Here is a 19,237-nt window from a genome sequence, read left to right on the forward strand (position 1 = left end):
AATTCTTCCAGTCTTCTGTGAATAATTTGTGTCAATATTTTGCAACTATGACTTATTAAACTGATGATTCAATAGTATTCACACCTATCAGCACCTGCCTTCTTTGGAACTTGAATTATTACTGACTTCCTGAAGTCTGAAGATATTTCCCCTGATTCACATATCTTGCACATCAAGTGGAGTAATTTCTCATGGCTGGCCCTTCACAGGATATTGATAAATCTGAGGAAATGTCATCTACTCCATGGATGTGGTTTCACCTTGGTTCTTTTAGTGCTCTGCCAAATTCTTCTCACAGCATTATATCCCCCACTTCTTCCTCACCTCTGCCTTCTTCTTTTTCTATAATCCTCAAGTCTGTTATCCTTATATAGACCCTCTATATTCTCCTTCCACATTTCAGCTTTCCTCTTTTTCCTTAGTAGTTCTTCATATACTTAAAAAAGCTGCTTCTCTTGTTCCAAATATGTCTTTAATTTTCTTTTAGGCAGCATATATATTTCCCTAGCTGTGCATTTGTCCCCTAGCCATTTCTGCTAGCTGTTTTGCACTTTGTGTCAGTCTCGCTTTTTATTTAGATGGCTGTATTCCCTTGCACCTGCTTTATTTGCTGTAGTTTATATTTTCTCCTTTTATTAATTAAATTCACTAACTCTTGTGTTATCCAGGGATTTTTATTAGGTTCTGTCTTTTTAGCTATGTGATCTTCTGCTACCTTCCCTATTTCATCTCTCAAAGATACCCACTCTTCTTCTGAGATATTCTTTTCCCCTGTTTCAGTCCAATGTCACCTAACACTCTTTCTGAAACTTCCAACAACCCCTGTTTCCTTTAATTTATCCAAGTCCAATCTCCGTAATTTCTTGCTTCTTGCAACATCTTATGTTTGGTATGTGGTGGTATCAAGATAATAGCAGTACTGTAGTGTGACTCAATTTTTGCCTTAGCCAAGAAACATAAGTGCAAGTAGCTGCTTTCACTAGTGTTAGTGCTTCTGTTTGAATAGAATATGCCCCTAACATGATTTGAGTATGAGGTGATTGGTGAATACATCAGATAGGCATTGTAATTGAATCTTTCACCAGGAAAACCACCAACAATGACAAAGCGCTCCATTTGTTCCTGATGTGGGTCACTGTTTATTTCCTATTAGTGTTCTGCAGTAGCCCCATCTGCTGTTCTGTTGGATTTTTCAGTCTTTTTATATGATTGGAACTTTACTGCAATATGCTAGTAGCAACATTTGGATTTTATCACATACACAAATGGGATTATAACTGGAAATGTTTCATTGCTAACAATGAACTAGCTTCCTTTGCTCCTTCTCTCAGTAATTAATGAATTGTGTAACATAATACCTAAGTTGCATTTATTATTTTGCTTGTTAATTAAAATGAAGATATATGTAATAGTATGAATGTTATATTATGACATGCAAGAGTTTAAAAAATATCACTCACTATCTTTGGTTTAAAGGGTGGCTTCACTCTCCGTGCTTCAAGTGCTTCCCAGTCCATGTCACGGAAAAAGGGATGAACGCGAATAGCAGCTTCTGTGCCTTGCGCAACCACACACCCCAACCGTTTGGCAGGATTCTTGGTCATGAACTGTGAAACAAATTAAAGTCCACTTACAAGGAAACATTCTACTTACACATGATACTGATTTCTGCAATATCAGAGTGTGTGACATAAGTTAAACCAACTCCATTTGTGCACTTTCTTCTGTTTAGCATATTGTAACACACAGGATGGAATATTCCATTGAGAATATAATGTCAATACTACAAAAGCAAGCATGAAATAGTTGAAATCTGTGAGTTCAGATTGATCAAGCATCTGGCACTCCAGCAAGCTTTCACATGACATCCATTACTGAGTCAGTAATCCATTGAAGGAAATTAGGGATTGTAAAATGTGAAAAAAATAATCAATGAATATTTTTAAGAATATGAGTTCTACCTTCTTACAGATCTAGCCAGTAAAGTTAGAAATGACTAAAGATAATATTAACAATCACTTTATTAGTGCAGTGGATATTAGAGAAATCAAATTGCAAAAATAAATTGTATACATAAATTATAAACAGCATGATTTAAATGGTATAAATGTGCCATAATTAGAATTTAAAAATTCTGTGTTTTGTAATTCAAGAATTATTTTACTGAGTAAAAGCAATGTTCAATGCTCCTACTAAAACAACTTAAGGTTATTTTTAAAGGAATTTTGATACCAACGCTGTTTTAAATGACTAGCAAAGCTTTTGAAATGCCATGTGAATAATACAGGTGTATTGTGGCCTTAGACATGCTTATTTTCATCACAGTTACCAGTTCTATTCAAAAGATACTCATTTGCAAAAAGGACAGAGTCATTTATGAAAATGCCAGAAGTGCTCTCCCCCCCCCCAACCCCAACAGAATGAAGTGTGGTCTAAATGACTGAAGTTTATTAAAATTGCAGATAGCTGACCAGCTTGCACTTTAGCTTAGTGTACAAAGAGTGCAACAAGCTTTTGAAAGCTTTGCTTCAAGAGCTCACACATAACACTACTATTTTAAGTTGCTTTGTAGCCATATTACTGTAACTTTAATACCAGTAATTGATTTCAGTAATGACTTGATATTGTATCAAATACTTGTAGAAGTGGGAAAGAATCAAAATTCATGAACACAATTTTTTCTTTATTTATTAACATTTTATTTTGTTGATACCAACTAGCACTCAGACACATATTGCTACATAATAAATCTGCGGCAAATTGAATTTCATAGAAATTTCCAGTCTCTGAAAAGATGTCAATAGTCTTATATTATCAACTATGCACACAAGTTAAGCTCTTATTAACAATCACAGTGAAAATTTTGGCAGAGGCAGCCCTACATGGCTGTGCATGGGGCACACCGCATCTGTATGTCAGCTCCAGGGGACGTCAGAGGCTGAGCGCATAACTGATCGCTAACCCAGTTATTATTTTGTACTCAGAGCTACTATACTACTTATTTTATTATACTTACAAACATGGACAACAAATCTGTTTTATTTGAGTGACATGTTTCTAAACACTTGTGAGTTTTATGTTTAACTGAGCACTCCTTTAAGTTTAATTGAAATTGATGACACTGTCAAGGATTTTGTAAATAGTAAAGCCCAGAAAATAGATTTTCTTTACATATTTTTGTTATCTTTAAATTTGAATGAGAAATTATATGTTTCAGTGTTGCTATTCTAGGTTTTCTCATCCCTGTCTGTCCTGCCCCCTGCCTCCCGTACCCCCTCCTCCCTTTCTATCTTATCTGCAAACTGAAGATTGCACACATGTTTCCTGAAGCAAAACTGATATCACAATAAAGTTTTGAATCCTCATGCTGGATTAGCTTGTCAACCTAACTTCAACATCAGCTAAGGGTGCCAAGGTGGTGCTTGCAACCTAGCAACAGAAGGGCTAGGATTATTCCTAAATTTTGTCATAGTGTGCTGGGGCGCATCTCTCCCATATTACAATCATGCCCAGAAGGTGCTCTTATTGATGCTTACATGTAAGAAACTAAACTAATACTGCTGTGTCTGATCAAACACATAATTAACAATTGCTTCTAAGAAGTGTAACACATTATTTCTCCACATGAGAAGTTGTTATGCAAGACAAGTACTGGTATGTTAAATTAATTTCAAAGTGATGCATTGGTGTAATTTTTTGAACATCTGGTTCTTGAGTCATTGGTGTCCTCACCGCCTCTCATTACATACCAACTATGTACCGTAATTCCATAACTGCATTACAAGATTTAATACATCCATCATATTATTTCTAACTGTGTACAGCTTTAAATCTGCCTTTAAGTACTTAACCATTTCAGCCATTTGTCTATGGAATAAACTACTCTTATACAAACTATCATTGCAATAAAGAGGAGATCAAAGCTTTTTCTATTCTTTTATCATCACCATGGCTACCTCAATATCAAATTCCAACTGCCTTTCTTCTCACAGAATCTCTATCACACAGCCAACAGTCTTTGAGATTTTCTAATACCTGTCTGTACTGCAGTTAAAATTTTGAGTGGTCATGCATACTGACATATGCAACAACTTGAACACTTTCACTATATAAACTGCAACAGAAGAATCTACACTCAAGTCTGTATGTACTTGTTGGAAGGAGAATGTAGTCTGGTGCAAATAATAAGAAGTATTAACTGAATAAAGTATATGATACTGAAAAAAAGTGTGTCTAACAGTACTTGTGTGACAACTGGGGAGAAACTGATCTTTCTCTATGTTGTAAATGGCCTTTTCTAGTACTTGACTTTTTTATTTCAAAGATTAACTGAAAATTAGATTATATGAAACAATTTTACTATTTCAAGAAGGAAGCAGTTACAATTGCTTTTAAAATTATAGACTCATGGCCTCTCAACTTGTAAGACTGAAGAAGTAAGAATGTTATAGTAGGAGGGAGGAGAAGATTAGTGTTTAACATCCTATTGACGACAAGGTCATTAGAGAGAGAGCACAGGCTCAGATTGGGGAAGGATGGAGAAGGAAAGTGACTGTGCCCTTTTTAAGGAACCAGCCCAGCATTTACCTCAAGTGATTTAGGGAAATTAAGAAGAACCTAAATCAGGGTGGACAGACGTGGATTTAAACAGTCATCCTCCCAAATGCAAGACCAGTGTGCTAACCACTCGGCTACCTCATTCGGTAAGAATGTTACAGCTGCTGCAACTCAAGATAAAGACAAATAATCAAGTAAAGCAAAATCTCCACCACAGTCAATATACCAGTACATTAACTTGTCTGTCTGCTAAAATATATATGAGAAGGATACATGATATACTAAAATGGTCAAATTTTGTATGAAAGTGCATCCTAATCAACACATTGCAGTACAAGCAAAATAACAGTTTGTAACTAAGGAGAAGGGAACTATCGTAATAATATAAGGATAAACTTATAACTGGTGTTTGTCTTATGTCTAATACGTACTCCCTTTAATATTGAAACTGCTTCTTTGCTGAGCCACACAGGATATAAAACATCATCATGCAGAATTGACTCAAAAAGATCATCTTCATTATCTGCTTCAAATGGTGGCTGCCCCGCCATCATTTCATACATCAAAACACCAAGAGCCCACCAGTCCACACTGGGTCCATAATCAAGTTCTTGCAGAATCTGTCAAATATATAAAAAGAATTGTGTTCAAGTTGTCCATCTACATTGTTAAACTTGTTTTCTCTTCATATTTATTTATCATTTGTTGAAAAAAGTAAAACAGAACTCTTAAAATTTCTAATCAGAAAACAGTTAAGTTTCTCATTCGTATTTTTCACTGGTCTTCTTTTAAATATTCATTAATGTTCCGTTTATATCACTAGTTTTATTTCAAACATCCATTATTTGTGCATTTTGTGCATACTATGTGTCTACTAAATTTTTTGCTAGTTAATCTCAGAGTTGTTGTTTAACTTTTTTGATCAGAGAATCCTTTCTTTTTTATTTATGTACTTATTTCAATAGAAATGCAATGCTATTTTAAATATTTGTTAAATTCAACAGATTTGTAGAGCAAAACTTGAAAGGATGCAGTCATGACTATTAACAATTTCACAGCATAAACTGAACAGTTCTTAATTATTTAGCAGCTCTGTAATAATACAGCAGCAGTTCAAATATACAGGTTGTATCAAAAAGAATCATCCAATTTGGCACATCAGTATTTCTGAAACTGTTGTTGTTGTTGTTGTGGAGGTGGTCTTCAGTCCTGAGACTGGTTTGCTGCAGCTCTCCATGCTACTCTATCCCATGCAAGCTTCTTCATCTCCCAGTTCATTCATTGTTGTTGGTAACATAGGCCATAAATAGAGTCTTTTACAAGCCCATACAAGAAATAATTGTATACAGTCACGTCTGGTGACCTTGGAGGCCAGTAATGTAAGGCTGAATAATTTGGTCCAGTGTGACCGATCCATCATTCAGTAATCCTTTGATTTAAAAATCACCTTCATGAAGAGCTTGCAGTAGCTGAATTTGGTAGGGTCTCATGAGTAAACGTCGATGCAACTCATGCCAGATGGACATCGGGGGCATGTTGAACTGTCGAGCTGTATGGCGAACAGATTTTTGCAGACTCCTTGTGAAACTATGGTGAATGCATTTGACATCTGTGTCAGACACTTGGGGAAAGCTCGGTGATTTGCCTTTACACAGACAACCTATTTCTCGGAATTGTTCATGCAGTCATCTAATGCTCTGTGCTGTAGGAGGATCCACACCATACCTAGTACAAAAGTCACACTGAATAGTTATTACTGACCCACACTCCACAAAATGTAGGAACCATGTAAAACTCGAGAATTTTCTCTTTCCAACAGTACCTTGTTCATGCACATATCTCAAATAACATAATAGTTATGATTTTTTTAAAAATTGGATGATACTTTTTGATACACCCTGCATTATGGATATGTCCAAGGAACATCTGCTTTCCAACAATCAAAGAGTATAAATAGAAATAACACAAATATCACAAATATAGTTTAAAATTAGTCTAAATTAAAATGTTTCATTACATGGAATAATAATTACACAAGTGAGCTACCAACAGATATTAGTATCATCTCTCCTGTATTTTGTTTGTTCATTCAGGAAACATATAATGTACAGAGTTTTTTTTTTAACAAGTTGTACCTTACCTCTGGAGCTATGTAATCTGGTGTCCCACAAAATGTTGTTGTGGTTGCACCATCTTTAATATTTTCTTTGCACATTCCAAAATCAGCAAGCTTGCAATGACCTTCATGGTCAAGAAGGATGTTGTCTAACTTCAGATCCCTGAAAAGGATGTAACCATTAATTAAAAATTTGAAATGAGAACTTATAACTCTGTTAATGTTATATGTCCAATATACCCAAAAGGTTCGGCTCCAGTAGAAAACTCCAGAAGTTCATGGCAAATATGACTGAATGGCATAGCAGTATAAAGGTCAGTATGGAGTTAGAGGGTACAGCATTAATTCAGTAGATATCTGCTTACAAATAGGAAATAGCAACCATAAATTTAAAATTTACTGAAAAGATTCCTCTACTAACACATACATATCAGTTTCCTCTCAGCATCCTACAGCCTACAAACTTGCAGCGTTACACCATATGATCCACCATCTTCTTTCTATATCCATGTCCCAATAAGACTATGACTAGGAACTCAACAGTAAAAACAATAGCCACAAATACTGAATCTGATTCTAACATTATTGACAAAATTTGCAATAAAAAAGTGGAAAAGCATGCCAGGTTCCTACTGTACCTAGTGAACAAGAGATATAGACCAAAGAGGAAATGTTGCAGTTTACCTTTTACAGGCAAAGCTTCAGATAGGATAAGCAGCTTTTGAAAAGAAAAGGTTTCTCTGTGCTTCTCTATGTCCACAGATAGTAGGTAGATATCTCTTTAATTCAAAAGATAAACAATCAGACATTATGAAAAGTGGGGTTTAAAAAAGATCATCCGCTGAGAGCATAATAATTGCTATATCGGATGGACTGGCATATAAATTTGCACTAGGCTCTTAGAACACCATAGAATTTAGATATTAAAGAAGTCAGATCCAGCCTTTGCTGAACATTGCATAAATGAATACCACATACATAATAGATGTAGAAGTCTTACATATAGAAGGACAGGGTGCAAAGCTCAGTTAGAAATTTTAGGAATTAAGAAACAGTTATTTGTGTCCCCACGTTTATTATTGAATGAACAAACTCAGTACTGTTAGTCAACCCTTTCAGACAATATTGCAAGTCTTGCATAGAAGGAAAAAACTTTCATATGTCCATTCACATAACAGAAACTTCCATACTTATGCATAGCTCTACTCAGATGTATATCTAGTCATAGTTGCTGTAAATGCTGTACTAAAGTATTTTGTGAGTGCTGTCCTAATGAATTTTGTAAATCCATATTTCAACAGGGATAATTTTTTCAGTTTATGTCAAAAATCAATAGATTTAAAAATGTTGACATGTTTATTTTGATTGGTTCTCATCGTCTGGCTCACTTATGTACTAGAAAATGGGTTCATAAGCCAAAACCTAGGCCATACAATAATAACAAAGTTCATGAGACAAAGCCAAAAAGTGTTTTCTTTCATTAATACAATGTAAAAAACACTTAACAGTATGTAATGAGCTGTACACAAGTACAAATGTAGGCCCAGAAATTCTACTAGCTATCCTCAGGAAGAAATGAAATTCAGACAGACTTGTACTCATTATGTAGTGCTACTTTTACATACCCAGAGCATAAACATTCTGAAGACAGTTTTCCTGGGCTTTTCCAAATGAGAGTTAAATATGACCATAGGATTCTTCAGCATGATTTACAAAAATAGTTAATTAAAAGCTGTGAAAATATCATTTAACACATGCATCTGTGGGAAACAAATGCAGTGATATTTCAAACCAAAGTCTGGAATTCATCTATCTGATGACATCTACAATAACAAGTTAAAAATATTATCTTGGAAATTACATTGCAAATGCTTTGATGAAATGCAAGGAACAAAGTCACAGCAAATTAACAGCGAGGTTCCAGGTGTCCAGTTGGTTTCCATTTCTTTCACAACCATCTTCTTCAGGTGCTGGAAGTGTTGCTATTATGTGAACTTGCTGCCTGGTCTGGTTGGAGTCCAGGCAGCAAGTCCACATAATAACAAAACTAACGGGACCTGAAGGATATGGGTAGGTTGGTCATTGAAATATTGTGCTGAACACCTGGAAGGTCACTATTAATCAATAATGCCAAGCCACTATTAATCAATAATGCCAAGCCACAGCACCATGTAGGTAGATCATTTTTATGTTTAATCTCACTTTGAACCATCAAATTCTTACCCATGAAATCTGATATTTGAGAATGGAAACAATGAGCCAGCATTTTTCTTTCTGAATGTAAAACCGAGATGTTCTTACCATCAGTGGTATATTTCCAGTGGAATTCACTAGAGAAAACTATTTTAACAACCATTACTCCACTTGGTTGTCACAGAAAGACAGAAAGAAAGACACATCCCTCAGGGATAGGTTGGATAAGTATACAATGTGGTCTCATATTTGTGTTGTATGATAATGAAAGAAGGGAGATGGTCAAACCCTATTCTGGCACATAGCCTAGTCATTTCAAATAGCACCAAGATGGCCACTGAACTTAACAGCCACATCTGACAGATGGATCATTATCAACCATGTTACATGCTCTCACTCCATCAGACACTGCGAAGAGGTTTGGAATTAATTCAGAGCATTGGCACAAGGTATGGCGATTGGTATTGGGTGCACCAACATGGAACATTCAACTTGTCTACAGTGAATGGTGTACCACTCACAACCACAACATATGGATTAAGAATAATGGTCATAAAAAGATCCTAACCAAATGATGCAAGGTGTTGAGTGCACCAACAGCGCAAGGGGGTGTTTAATCCACAGTGAACGTGTTTGTTGTACAATGACTTGAGACCACTCGCTCAAGTCACTACGAGCATGAAGGGGGATATTCATTTTAACATAATTGTTGACCAATTGTTGCTTATCTTCATGGTGAGTACACAGTAGACACTCACATCTACCAACATGATAACATCTGTGTTCACAGATCTGCATGCATACATTCTTGGTTTGACAAACATTCAACCACTCTGTTCTGCATCAACCAGACCAATAAATCACTCAATCTTAATGCCACAGAAATGTCTGGGACTATTTGGAACAGCAAATGAAACATAACAAACAACATCCCTGCAATTTGGTGGTTCTACAGGATCAAATCATCAATGAGTGGCTTAAGGTGGATGTTGCACATCTGAAGATACTTGTGGACTTTATCCCTCACTGAATTGAAGTGAGCAGAGGTAGGAAAGATTAAGAAAGGCAAACCTATGTTTCTAGCATTTGTAGACTTAGAGAAAGCTTTTGACAATGTTTACTGGAATACTCTCTTTCAAACTCTAAAGGTGGCAGGGATAAAATACAGGGAGTGAAAGGCTATTTACAATTTGTACAGAAACCAGATGGCAGTTATAAGAGTTGAGGGGCATGAAGGGGAAGCATTGGTTGGGAAGGGAGTGAGACAGGGTTGTTGCCTCTCCCCGATGTCTGTATATTGAGCAAGCAGTAAAGGAAACAAAAGAAAAATTTGGAGTAGGTATTAAAATCCAGGGAGAAGAAATAAAAACTTTGAGGTTCACTGATGACATTGTAATTCTGTTAGAGACAGCAAAGGACCTGGAAGAGCAATTGAACGGTATGGATAGTGTCTTGAAAGGAGGATATAAGATGAACATCAACAAAAGCAAAACGAGGATAATGGAATGTAGCCGAATGTAGTCGGCTGATGCTGTGGGAATTAGATTAGGAACTGAGACACTTAAAGTAGTAAAGGAGTTTTGCTGTTTCTGGAGCAAAATAACTGATGATGGTCAAAGTAGAGAGGATATAAAATATAGACTGTCAATGGCAAGGAAAGCATTTCTGAAGAAGAGAAATTTGTTAACATCGAGTATAGATTTAAGCGTCAAGAAGTCATTTCTGAAAGTAGTTGTATGGAGTGTAGCCATGTATGGAAGTGGAACATGGACGATAAATAGTTTGGACAAGAAGAGAATAGAAGCTTTCGAAATGTGGTATTACAGAAGAATGCTGAAGATTAGATGGGTAGATCATATAACTAATGAGGAGGTATTGAATAGAATTGGGGAGAAGAGGAGTTTGTGGCACAACTTGACAAGAAGAAGGGACCGGTTGGTAGGACATGTTCTGAGGCATCAAGGGATCACAAATTTAGCATTGGAGGGCAGTGTGGAGGGTAAAAATCATAGAGGGAGACTAAGAGATGAATACACTAAGCAGATTCAGAAGGATGTAGGTTGCAGTACTGGGAGATGAAGAAGCTTGCACAGGGTAGAGTAGCATGGAGAGCTGCATCAAACCAGTCTCAGGACTGAAGACCACAACAACAACATGCAAGGCTAGCCTTATCAACTTTATTTGCTTTGCCAGGGAGGAGGGGGTGTCACCTGAGATGTGCAATCTAATAATTCCCTTCCTACCAGAACTTATTTCCTCAGCCAAGTTTCAGAGGCCTGTGCAGGACCAATGTTTCTGCAGGAGTATGCAGTGCTACCTGTAGAGGCCACAAAATTATTGGTCCCAATATCAAGCAGATCATGGAATGTCATTCTGAAATCAAGGGCAATGTGGAACGAGGTACTGGCAGAATTAAAGCTGTGAGGATGGTTCGTGAGTTGTGCTTGGGTAGCTCAGATGGTAGAGCACTTGCCCATGAAACGTAAAGTTCCCGAGTTCGAGTCTCAGTCCTGCACACAATTTTAATCTGCCAGGAAGTTTCATATCAGCACACATTGTGCTGCAGAGTGAAAAATTTCTTTCTGGAAACAATCCCCAGGCTGTGGCTAAGCCACGACTCTGTGATATCTTTTCTTCCACGAGTGCTAGTTCTGGTTCGCAGAAGGGCTTCTGTGAAGTTTGGAAGGTAGGAGATGAGGTACTGGCAGAATTAAAGCTGTGAGGATGGGTTGTGATTGTGCTTGGATAGCTTAGATGGTAGAGCATTTGCCCACAAAAGGCACAGGTGTTGAGTTCGAGTCTTGACTGGCACACGGTTTTAATCTTACAGGAAGTTTAAAATAAACATAATTTGTCTTCAAGATTAACTGATGAGGAGTAAACTGGCAATTAAAAAGCAATGATTACTGTTTGACTTCTGGTTTTCCATACTCTTATGCAACTTCAGAGAGGAGAGGACAGTTTACATATTTGAATACAGCCACACTTTAATGGAAAGGGGGTTTTAGGTTGACAAAACAAAGCTGAGAACAGGGAAGGTGACAGAAGTTTCCCTGCTGTGGGGAAACTTATGAGATCATGGCAGGAGTACTGGAAAGCAGGAATAGATCTTGGAGATTATTGCAGGCAAAGACCATGTTGCACACAAAGGAGGGGAGGATGTCAACAGTGAGTACTGGCCCAGCAAAAATGCAAATGGACTCAGAGCAAGGGAGGAAGAAACAGTAACTTAAGGAGTATAAAGTACAGTAAAAGAATTAATGTAATAAATAAAATAAGGTCTGGTAGAAGTGGGGAAGTTCGAACAACATACAGAATGGAACTGAAACAGGAAAGGAGGTGGAAGTGAAGAAAAGTCAGAGGCAAATTTAGCTTAACTGTTACAACTGTGGTTAAAATATCTGATGCTTTGTGTTGACATTGCAACCAGTCACTCTCTAATATTTTTTAAAAGAAAGACTTCTTTTCTTCCAGTAGCTAGGTTTTGAGCCACAGCAATCTCATCATCAGATGACTGTTATTTACAGGATCTTCATTTTATACCAGGTAAAGCTGGTCCGTAGTGTTTTGGCAATATTATGTAATTTCTGAGAAAGTAACTACAGTACTTTAAAGTTATCCATTGCACACAAAAGTGGAAAACACAGCACTTAGATGCACTTGGTTTAACATTGTACAAATGTTCACCTTTCAACAGCTTGTACACAAGTGGCACTTTCTGTGCTGGTGTGTACTGAATAGTTTTAAAGTGCCACCCTTGTAACTTCAGGAACTTCATAACATCACCATGATCACATCTACTGGCTTGGCCAAATAAATAATTAAATCTTTGTAAATGCCCACCATCTGATGATGAGCCTGCTGTGATTCAAAAGCTAGCTAATGAAAGAATGGAAGCCTTTTTTTGCATTCGTGGCCACAGGAATTACACAAAGCACCTGTGTGCAAGACAGTCAGAAACAGGAAGACAGAAATTAATAAAGATTCACATCAGAGGGACTGCAAGCCTTCAGTTTGTGATGGAGTAATAGATCTCATCTGCACAGGAAGGGCTTATGGTCCACAAGCAATTGTAGTACTCTTATACTAACCACTATGATGATTATGATGGGAATTGTGGAAGTGATTGTAAACAAGGGAAGTCTCTTAGACAGCTGCACGAAATATTATGTAGACCACAAAATATTACTTATTAGCATTACCACCTACAAAAATAAAGATCCAGATCTGTCTTGACTGGAAAGTCTCAGGGAACATATGAAAAAATTATCTTGTTAATTTTCAACACAATCAGCTTACTGAACAGAATGAATTGGTCACTGTGCAGCAGAGTGTGTACTGATATGGAGCTTCCTGACAGATTAAAACTGTGTTCTGGACTGAGACTCAAACTTTGGATGTTTGCCTTTCGCAGGCAAGTGCTCTTCCAGCTGAACAGCCCAAGTGTGTCTCATGACCCATCCTCACAGCTTTACTTCCATGAGTACCTGATCTCCTACCTTCCAATCCTCACACAAGTTCTCCTGCAAAACTTGCAGGACTAGCATCCTGGAAGGGTGCTTAGCCACAGCTTGGAGGATGTTTCCAGATTTTTACTCTGCAGCAGTGTCTGTGCTGATATGAAACATCCTGGCTGATTAAAACTGTGTGTGGACTAAGACTCGAACTTCGGATCTTTGCCTTTCAAGGGCATGTGCTCTGCCAACTAATTTACCCAGGCATGACTCACAACATGTCCTTACAGCTTTACTTCCATCAGTATCTTGTCTCTGACATTTAAGACTACACAGAAGTTCTCCTGTAAAACTTGTGGGACTTGCACTGCTGGTAGAGAGGACACTGCAGAGACAAAGGTCCTGAGTTTGAGTCTTGGTCCAGCACACAGCTTTAATCTGCCAGGAAGTTTCATATCAGGGTGCATCTCATTCCCTCCAAACTTTCCTAGTGCTATCTCTGTCTGCAGAGGTCCATATTCCAAAGTGACAACTTTGTGAATTCTAATAGATTTTCCTCAGGATTTATTTATGAAGAATAATGTTTCTGCTGGCAATGACATGCTAGTTTCTGGTTGCAGTAGTAATTAGAACAAAACTTGTTTCTGACATAAAGTACTGGGAAGAAAGCCACAAAAGTGACAATTATCTGTTTATGAAACAAGAACGATGCCATTGTCAACTACTTCAGATAACATCCCAAAAAATGGAATAACAGACAGAGCAGCAGAAGTAGTAAACGGAATTCTAGTACTTGTCTTCCTCCTCCCACTTATGATCCCTTTCTGAAACTAGTCCAGGTAAAACTGAGGCTGATACATTTAGAACCCGAGTTTACACTTCAGAGCATTTAAGGTAAATGATTCCAACCTTCTGAGCCCATTTTTCTTATCTTGCTTGGACAAAGAAAATGGTCTCAGCTTCTCCAGCTTGTCATTCTTCTAAATCTTTAGCTCACAAGGAAATTAATTTCATTAAAAGTGTTATGTGGTCCACTGTGGTCAATTGCCAACAACAACAAAAATTGGTGAGATAATCGCATTTGGTGTGGACAGGCAACTTACACAGCCTAATCTGCAAGTGTTAATTACACTTATCAAAACTCCCAATGGAAACAGTTGTAGGCTATGTTTCTTAATTACAACATGTTTGTCCATTTTGTGCCAGTTGTCAATAGCACAAGCATTTTAATAAACACAGGTCACCACTAAACATCAACAAATGCAGCATAAGCACAGGTGCCACAGCATTCATGTTAGGAAGAATGGACAAAGTACTGTAAGTAAATAGCATTTTTGTAGTATGGCAACTCAGTTAAGACAATCATTGCCTGCCAAATACTACTTAAAGAATGGACAGTAAGAGTCACTTTGTAGTCAGTGAGTCCAAACACAGTGTCTTTGCATCTCCACAACACGCTCTCGATAGGTGCCCAGGTTGTCAGTTTTCAAGCTAACATTAGAGCTGCAGCTACTCTAACTGATACAGACATATGCCACCTCCTGGATTCATCAGCATTGTCATTAATGCCACATCAGTTAATCGGTCACAGTAACCAGCTAATCTCAATAACAAGACTGGTCACTGTCAATGTACCATGCAGTGGTAAAGACACTGAACTTGCATTAGGGAGGATAACAGTCCAAATTCCTGCCCAACTGTCCAAATGGTTTTATATGATATGAAGGCAAATGCTAGGATGGTTCTTTTGAATAGGAAATGACTCATTCCCTTTGCCATTCTTCCTCAACTGGGGCTTGTACTCCTTTTACAATGACCTTGCCATTGACAGAACATTACACCTTAATCTTCCTTTCTCCCTTTTGCTGTCATTACAGTTTACAAAACTGTGTTGAGATACCTCCATATCATCGTGGCCAACCAGGTCAGCATTGTTAAAGCTTTCACAATTTTTGGTGTTAAGTTGCTGAGAGAGGTGGTGTCATTTTGGAGATGACCTCTTTCCAGGCTCTTGTTATCTCTGTCAAGAATTTAAACCTCCTTGTCCTTCATACTCCACACTAAGTGATACAAACAATGTAGAATCTCTCAAGGAAGCAATCAAATCAAAACTAGACTGGCTTAAATGACATGGAGTTACATGATTCGGTATTAACAGAAAACACTTTGGGAAGCTACCCTTCACAGTAAGTATTATCTCACCCCCAACCAGAGGAACTTCTCTCTAAACTCATTGGTAGTGACTGCTTCCAAGACTGACCTGGTCAATGCCTACCATCTGATGAATTCTCACTCTGTTTAGTAGTGAGCAACACATCCTTTAGCTTATAACACTGTAAATGATTACTATTCTTTATTATTAGCACTCCTTCATTGTTTCAGTATGATTTTAAACAGCTGACTCAACCTGTTTTTCCATGTGTTATTTATTTGGATGACTTCACCGTCTCTGAAACTGTGCAGTAAGAACACCTCATTAATTTTTATATGTTGCTGTAGAGACTGGGAAAATCCAGCCTTTAGTCTAATGTTCAGAAGTGTCAGTTTTTCAAAATATATGTGACATATTTGAAGAAAAGAAGGCATAGACCTGCCTGAGCAACATCCACAGCCTTTGACAAACTGCCTGTGTCAAGAAACTTAAAAGAAATTAATTTTTGCTTAGGAAGGATAAATTATTATGACAAGTTCCTACCACCCTTTGTGCCAATAACTCATCCTCTCACTCAACAACAGAAAAAGGCACCCCATTTAGTTGGGCACCAGCTTGTGACAAGGTGTAGGTAACATTAAAACAGCAGCTTCATTCGATGTCCTACACAGCAGATTATATTTCTGGCAAGCCATTGATTTTTGCAGCTCGTGCATTTCAATACTGAGTCGGTACCATTCTATCACAATACAATCCTGACTCTTCAAACAACCATAAGCATATTCCTCCAAGACCTTAACCCAGACAAACAACATTGTTCCCACCACAAATATGGCTACAGAAGCAGTTGTCTCTATATAGATACTGTTCAAAGGAAAAATCTTTGGAGCAAAGAGAAGCACCATGACAGGTATCTGTAGAGGGGAGCAAGGATTGCTTGCCATCACCTAAGTATAGGGGTATGCTTTATATTTATTACAAAGTTTTCACACATCTCATGCAATAGTGGTTTGTAATTCTACTGAGCCATGGATTTAGGAATATCACCACTTTGAGAAGTACTAGTTTAATACTTTTATTGATTGTTTTTGTTGCTATCCAACAGGATTTACTTAACTGCTCTGACAATTTTTTATTTCAGATTTCTTATTTTTGGTGGTGAAAACCTAACATTATTTACTTATGAAGAAAAATATTTTATGAAAATCTGGTTGAATACCCTGAACCTTAACATAATGAGAGAAGCCTCCGCGAAGGATGTCTCATTAATAACACATTCAGACGGCGTCCCCTGGGCAACGGCTCTAAGCCGGTAGATTCTCTCAAACCAGAAGCTTCACAGTAGAACGACATAATGTCTTGAGAAAAACCAGATAGGTTCTTATCAGAACCGGCTTTGACGATCATCTCTGTGAACATAGAAGGTCTTTTGTCTTGCAAAGAACAATTGCTGAGCGAGCTCTGTCAAAAAACCAAATGTGACGTACTCTGCGTGCAAGAAACGCATAGGGACATCCAACACTGATGCCCCAAGGTTCCAGGGATGAAACTAGAAGCAGGAAGACTGGCACAATACGGGAGTCCTGTGTTCACCAAACCGGACCTCCGAGTGAGGATGGTGGATCACATTGAGGAGGAGATATCGAAGGTGGAATTTGCCGAATACATGGTGATCTCACTGTATAAGCCCCCAAATGTACACTTCCACTTTGAACCACCAGTAAAAATCGGTAAACAGAAAACGGCTTTCATCATCGGTGATTTCAGCAGCCATAGTCACGTTTGGGGATATGCACAAGAAGATAAAAACGGTGAAGCCGTTCTGGCGTGGGCCGAGTCAAACCACCTAGCACTTATCCATGACAGCAAACTTCCCACATCTTTCAACAGCGGTGGGTGGTGCCGCGGATACAACCCAGATCTCCTATTCGTCAGCGAAGAAATAGCACAACAGTGCTTTAAGTCCATCTGCGCCCCCATCCCACAGGCACAACATCGCCCAATAATGTGCCAAATGTTGCCAATAGTTATATCATGAAGAGTAAAGTTCAGAAGGAGATATTATTTCAGGAAGGCAGACTGGCCCAAATTCACCAGAATACTAGAAGAGAGAGTCCAGACATATAGCCCAGATCCAGAGAACTATGACAGCTTTGTGTACACCATCAAAACATGCTCCCGAGCGTCTATTCCAAGGGGATGCAGAACAAGTTACACACCAGGACTCACCCAGGAAACAGTAGCCCTACTGGAAGAGTATCAAATACTCTTCGAAAGAAACCATCACCAAAGGAAGAGTTATTACCTCCCGGATACCAGAAGTGAGAAGGGAGAAATGGACCAAAATGATCGAGGAAACTAATTTTGGCAGAGATTGTCAGAAGGCCTGGAAACTCATAAAACGCCTAGCCAATGACCCCACCAAACCAAATCTACACACGAACGTCACGGCAGACCAAATTGCACACCAGTTTCTCACAAATGGGAAACCACCAAGATACAACAACCTAAAGACAAAAAAGAAGGGCATAGAATGAAAGCCCCCTCAGGATACCAAAGAGCTATCCAAGCCATTTACCTTGGCAGAACTGGAGAAGGCGATCAGTAAGTGCAAAATGTGCAGAGCAGCCAGTCTTGACGATATATGCGACGAGCAAATAAAGCATTTTGTACCTGTAACAAAGTAATGGCTAGTCGATATGATGAACAACTGCATGAAATCCTGGAAAATTCCAAAAACCTGGAGAAAATCGTGAGTCATTGCCATCCTAAAACCAGGCAAAAAACTATAGGCCGATCTCTCTGCTATGCCAAATGTAGAAGGTTTTGGAAAGGATGATACTCCACAGAATCACGGACGCCATTGAGCCCCTCCTGATCCCACAACAAGCAGGATTCAGACAGGGCAAATGCTGTGCATCACAGGTGCTAAAATTAATGCAACACATAGAGGATGTGTTTGAGAACAGGACGATCACCGGGGCTGTCTTCCTAGACCTGTCAGCAGCCTACGACACAGTCAACCACCGACTGCTCCTGGGGAAAATATACGCAATGAGTAGGGACTACAGACTAATCTTACTGATTGGAAACCTACTCCAGAATTGAAGATTCTTTGTGGATTTTCAGGGACAGAGAATTCAGTGGAGGATACAGAAGAATGGCCTCCCCCAAGGAAGCGTACTGGCCCCAACTCTTTTTAATATATATACTAATGACCTGCCCCACCTCCAAGGCTCCGAAAGCTTCATATATGCAGATGGTTGCTCATTCCCACTCAAGCAGACAGCTTTGAAACTGTTGAACAGAGCCTGTCAGAAGCCCTCAAACAGCTTGCCACCTACTATAAGGGGAACCATCTCAAACCCAACCCAGGGAAAACTCAAAACTGCATCTTCCACCTAAAGAACAGACAATCTGCAAGAAGACTACAACTTAACTGGGAAGGAGTGCCCCTGGAACATTGCAAAATACCAAAATACTTAGGTGTCACCTCGGATAGAGCACTCACCTATAAAAAGCACTGCATGAACACTAAAATCAAAGTAGCCACGAGAAACAACATTGTACGCAAACTAAAGGGCACTACATGGGGGGTACAGCCTGGAATAGTGAGAACCGCAGCTCTCGCTTTGTGCTATTCAACAGCGAAGTACGCGTGCCCAGTGTGGTACAATTCTAGCCGCACCAAGCAAGTGGACATACCGCTTAATGAATCCTGCCGCATCATCATAGGCTGTCTGATACCAACTCCGACTGATAAAT

At 38.5% G+C, this 19,237-nt stretch overlaps 1 protein-coding gene across 2 annotated transcripts in view; it reads right to left on the reverse strand.

The window, feature by feature from the left end:
* LOC126361442 (calcium-independent protein kinase C) overlaps positions 1–19,237 on the reverse strand; it is a 219,019-nt gene that overhangs the window by 31,500 nt on the left and 168,282 nt on the right. For both annotated transcript variants that reach the window (XM_050007790.1, XM_050007792.1), the window contains exons 11-13: positions 6,698–6,836; positions 4,989–5,177; positions 1,461–1,607 (exon numbers count right to left, since the gene is read on the reverse strand). In XM_050007790.1, the coding sequence (XP_049863747.1) occupies positions 1,461–1,607; positions 4,989–5,177; positions 6,698–6,836 (475 nt within the window). The remainder of the gene's footprint in view (positions 1–1,460; positions 1,608–4,988; positions 5,178–6,697; positions 6,837–19,237) is intronic.

The sequence above is a fragment of the Schistocerca gregaria genome, chromosome 1 (assembly GCF_023897955.1).
Source record: "Schistocerca gregaria isolate iqSchGreg1 chromosome 1, iqSchGreg1.2, whole genome shotgun sequence".
Classification (NCBI taxonomy): Eukaryota; Metazoa; Arthropoda; class Insecta; order Orthoptera; family Acrididae; genus Schistocerca; species Schistocerca gregaria.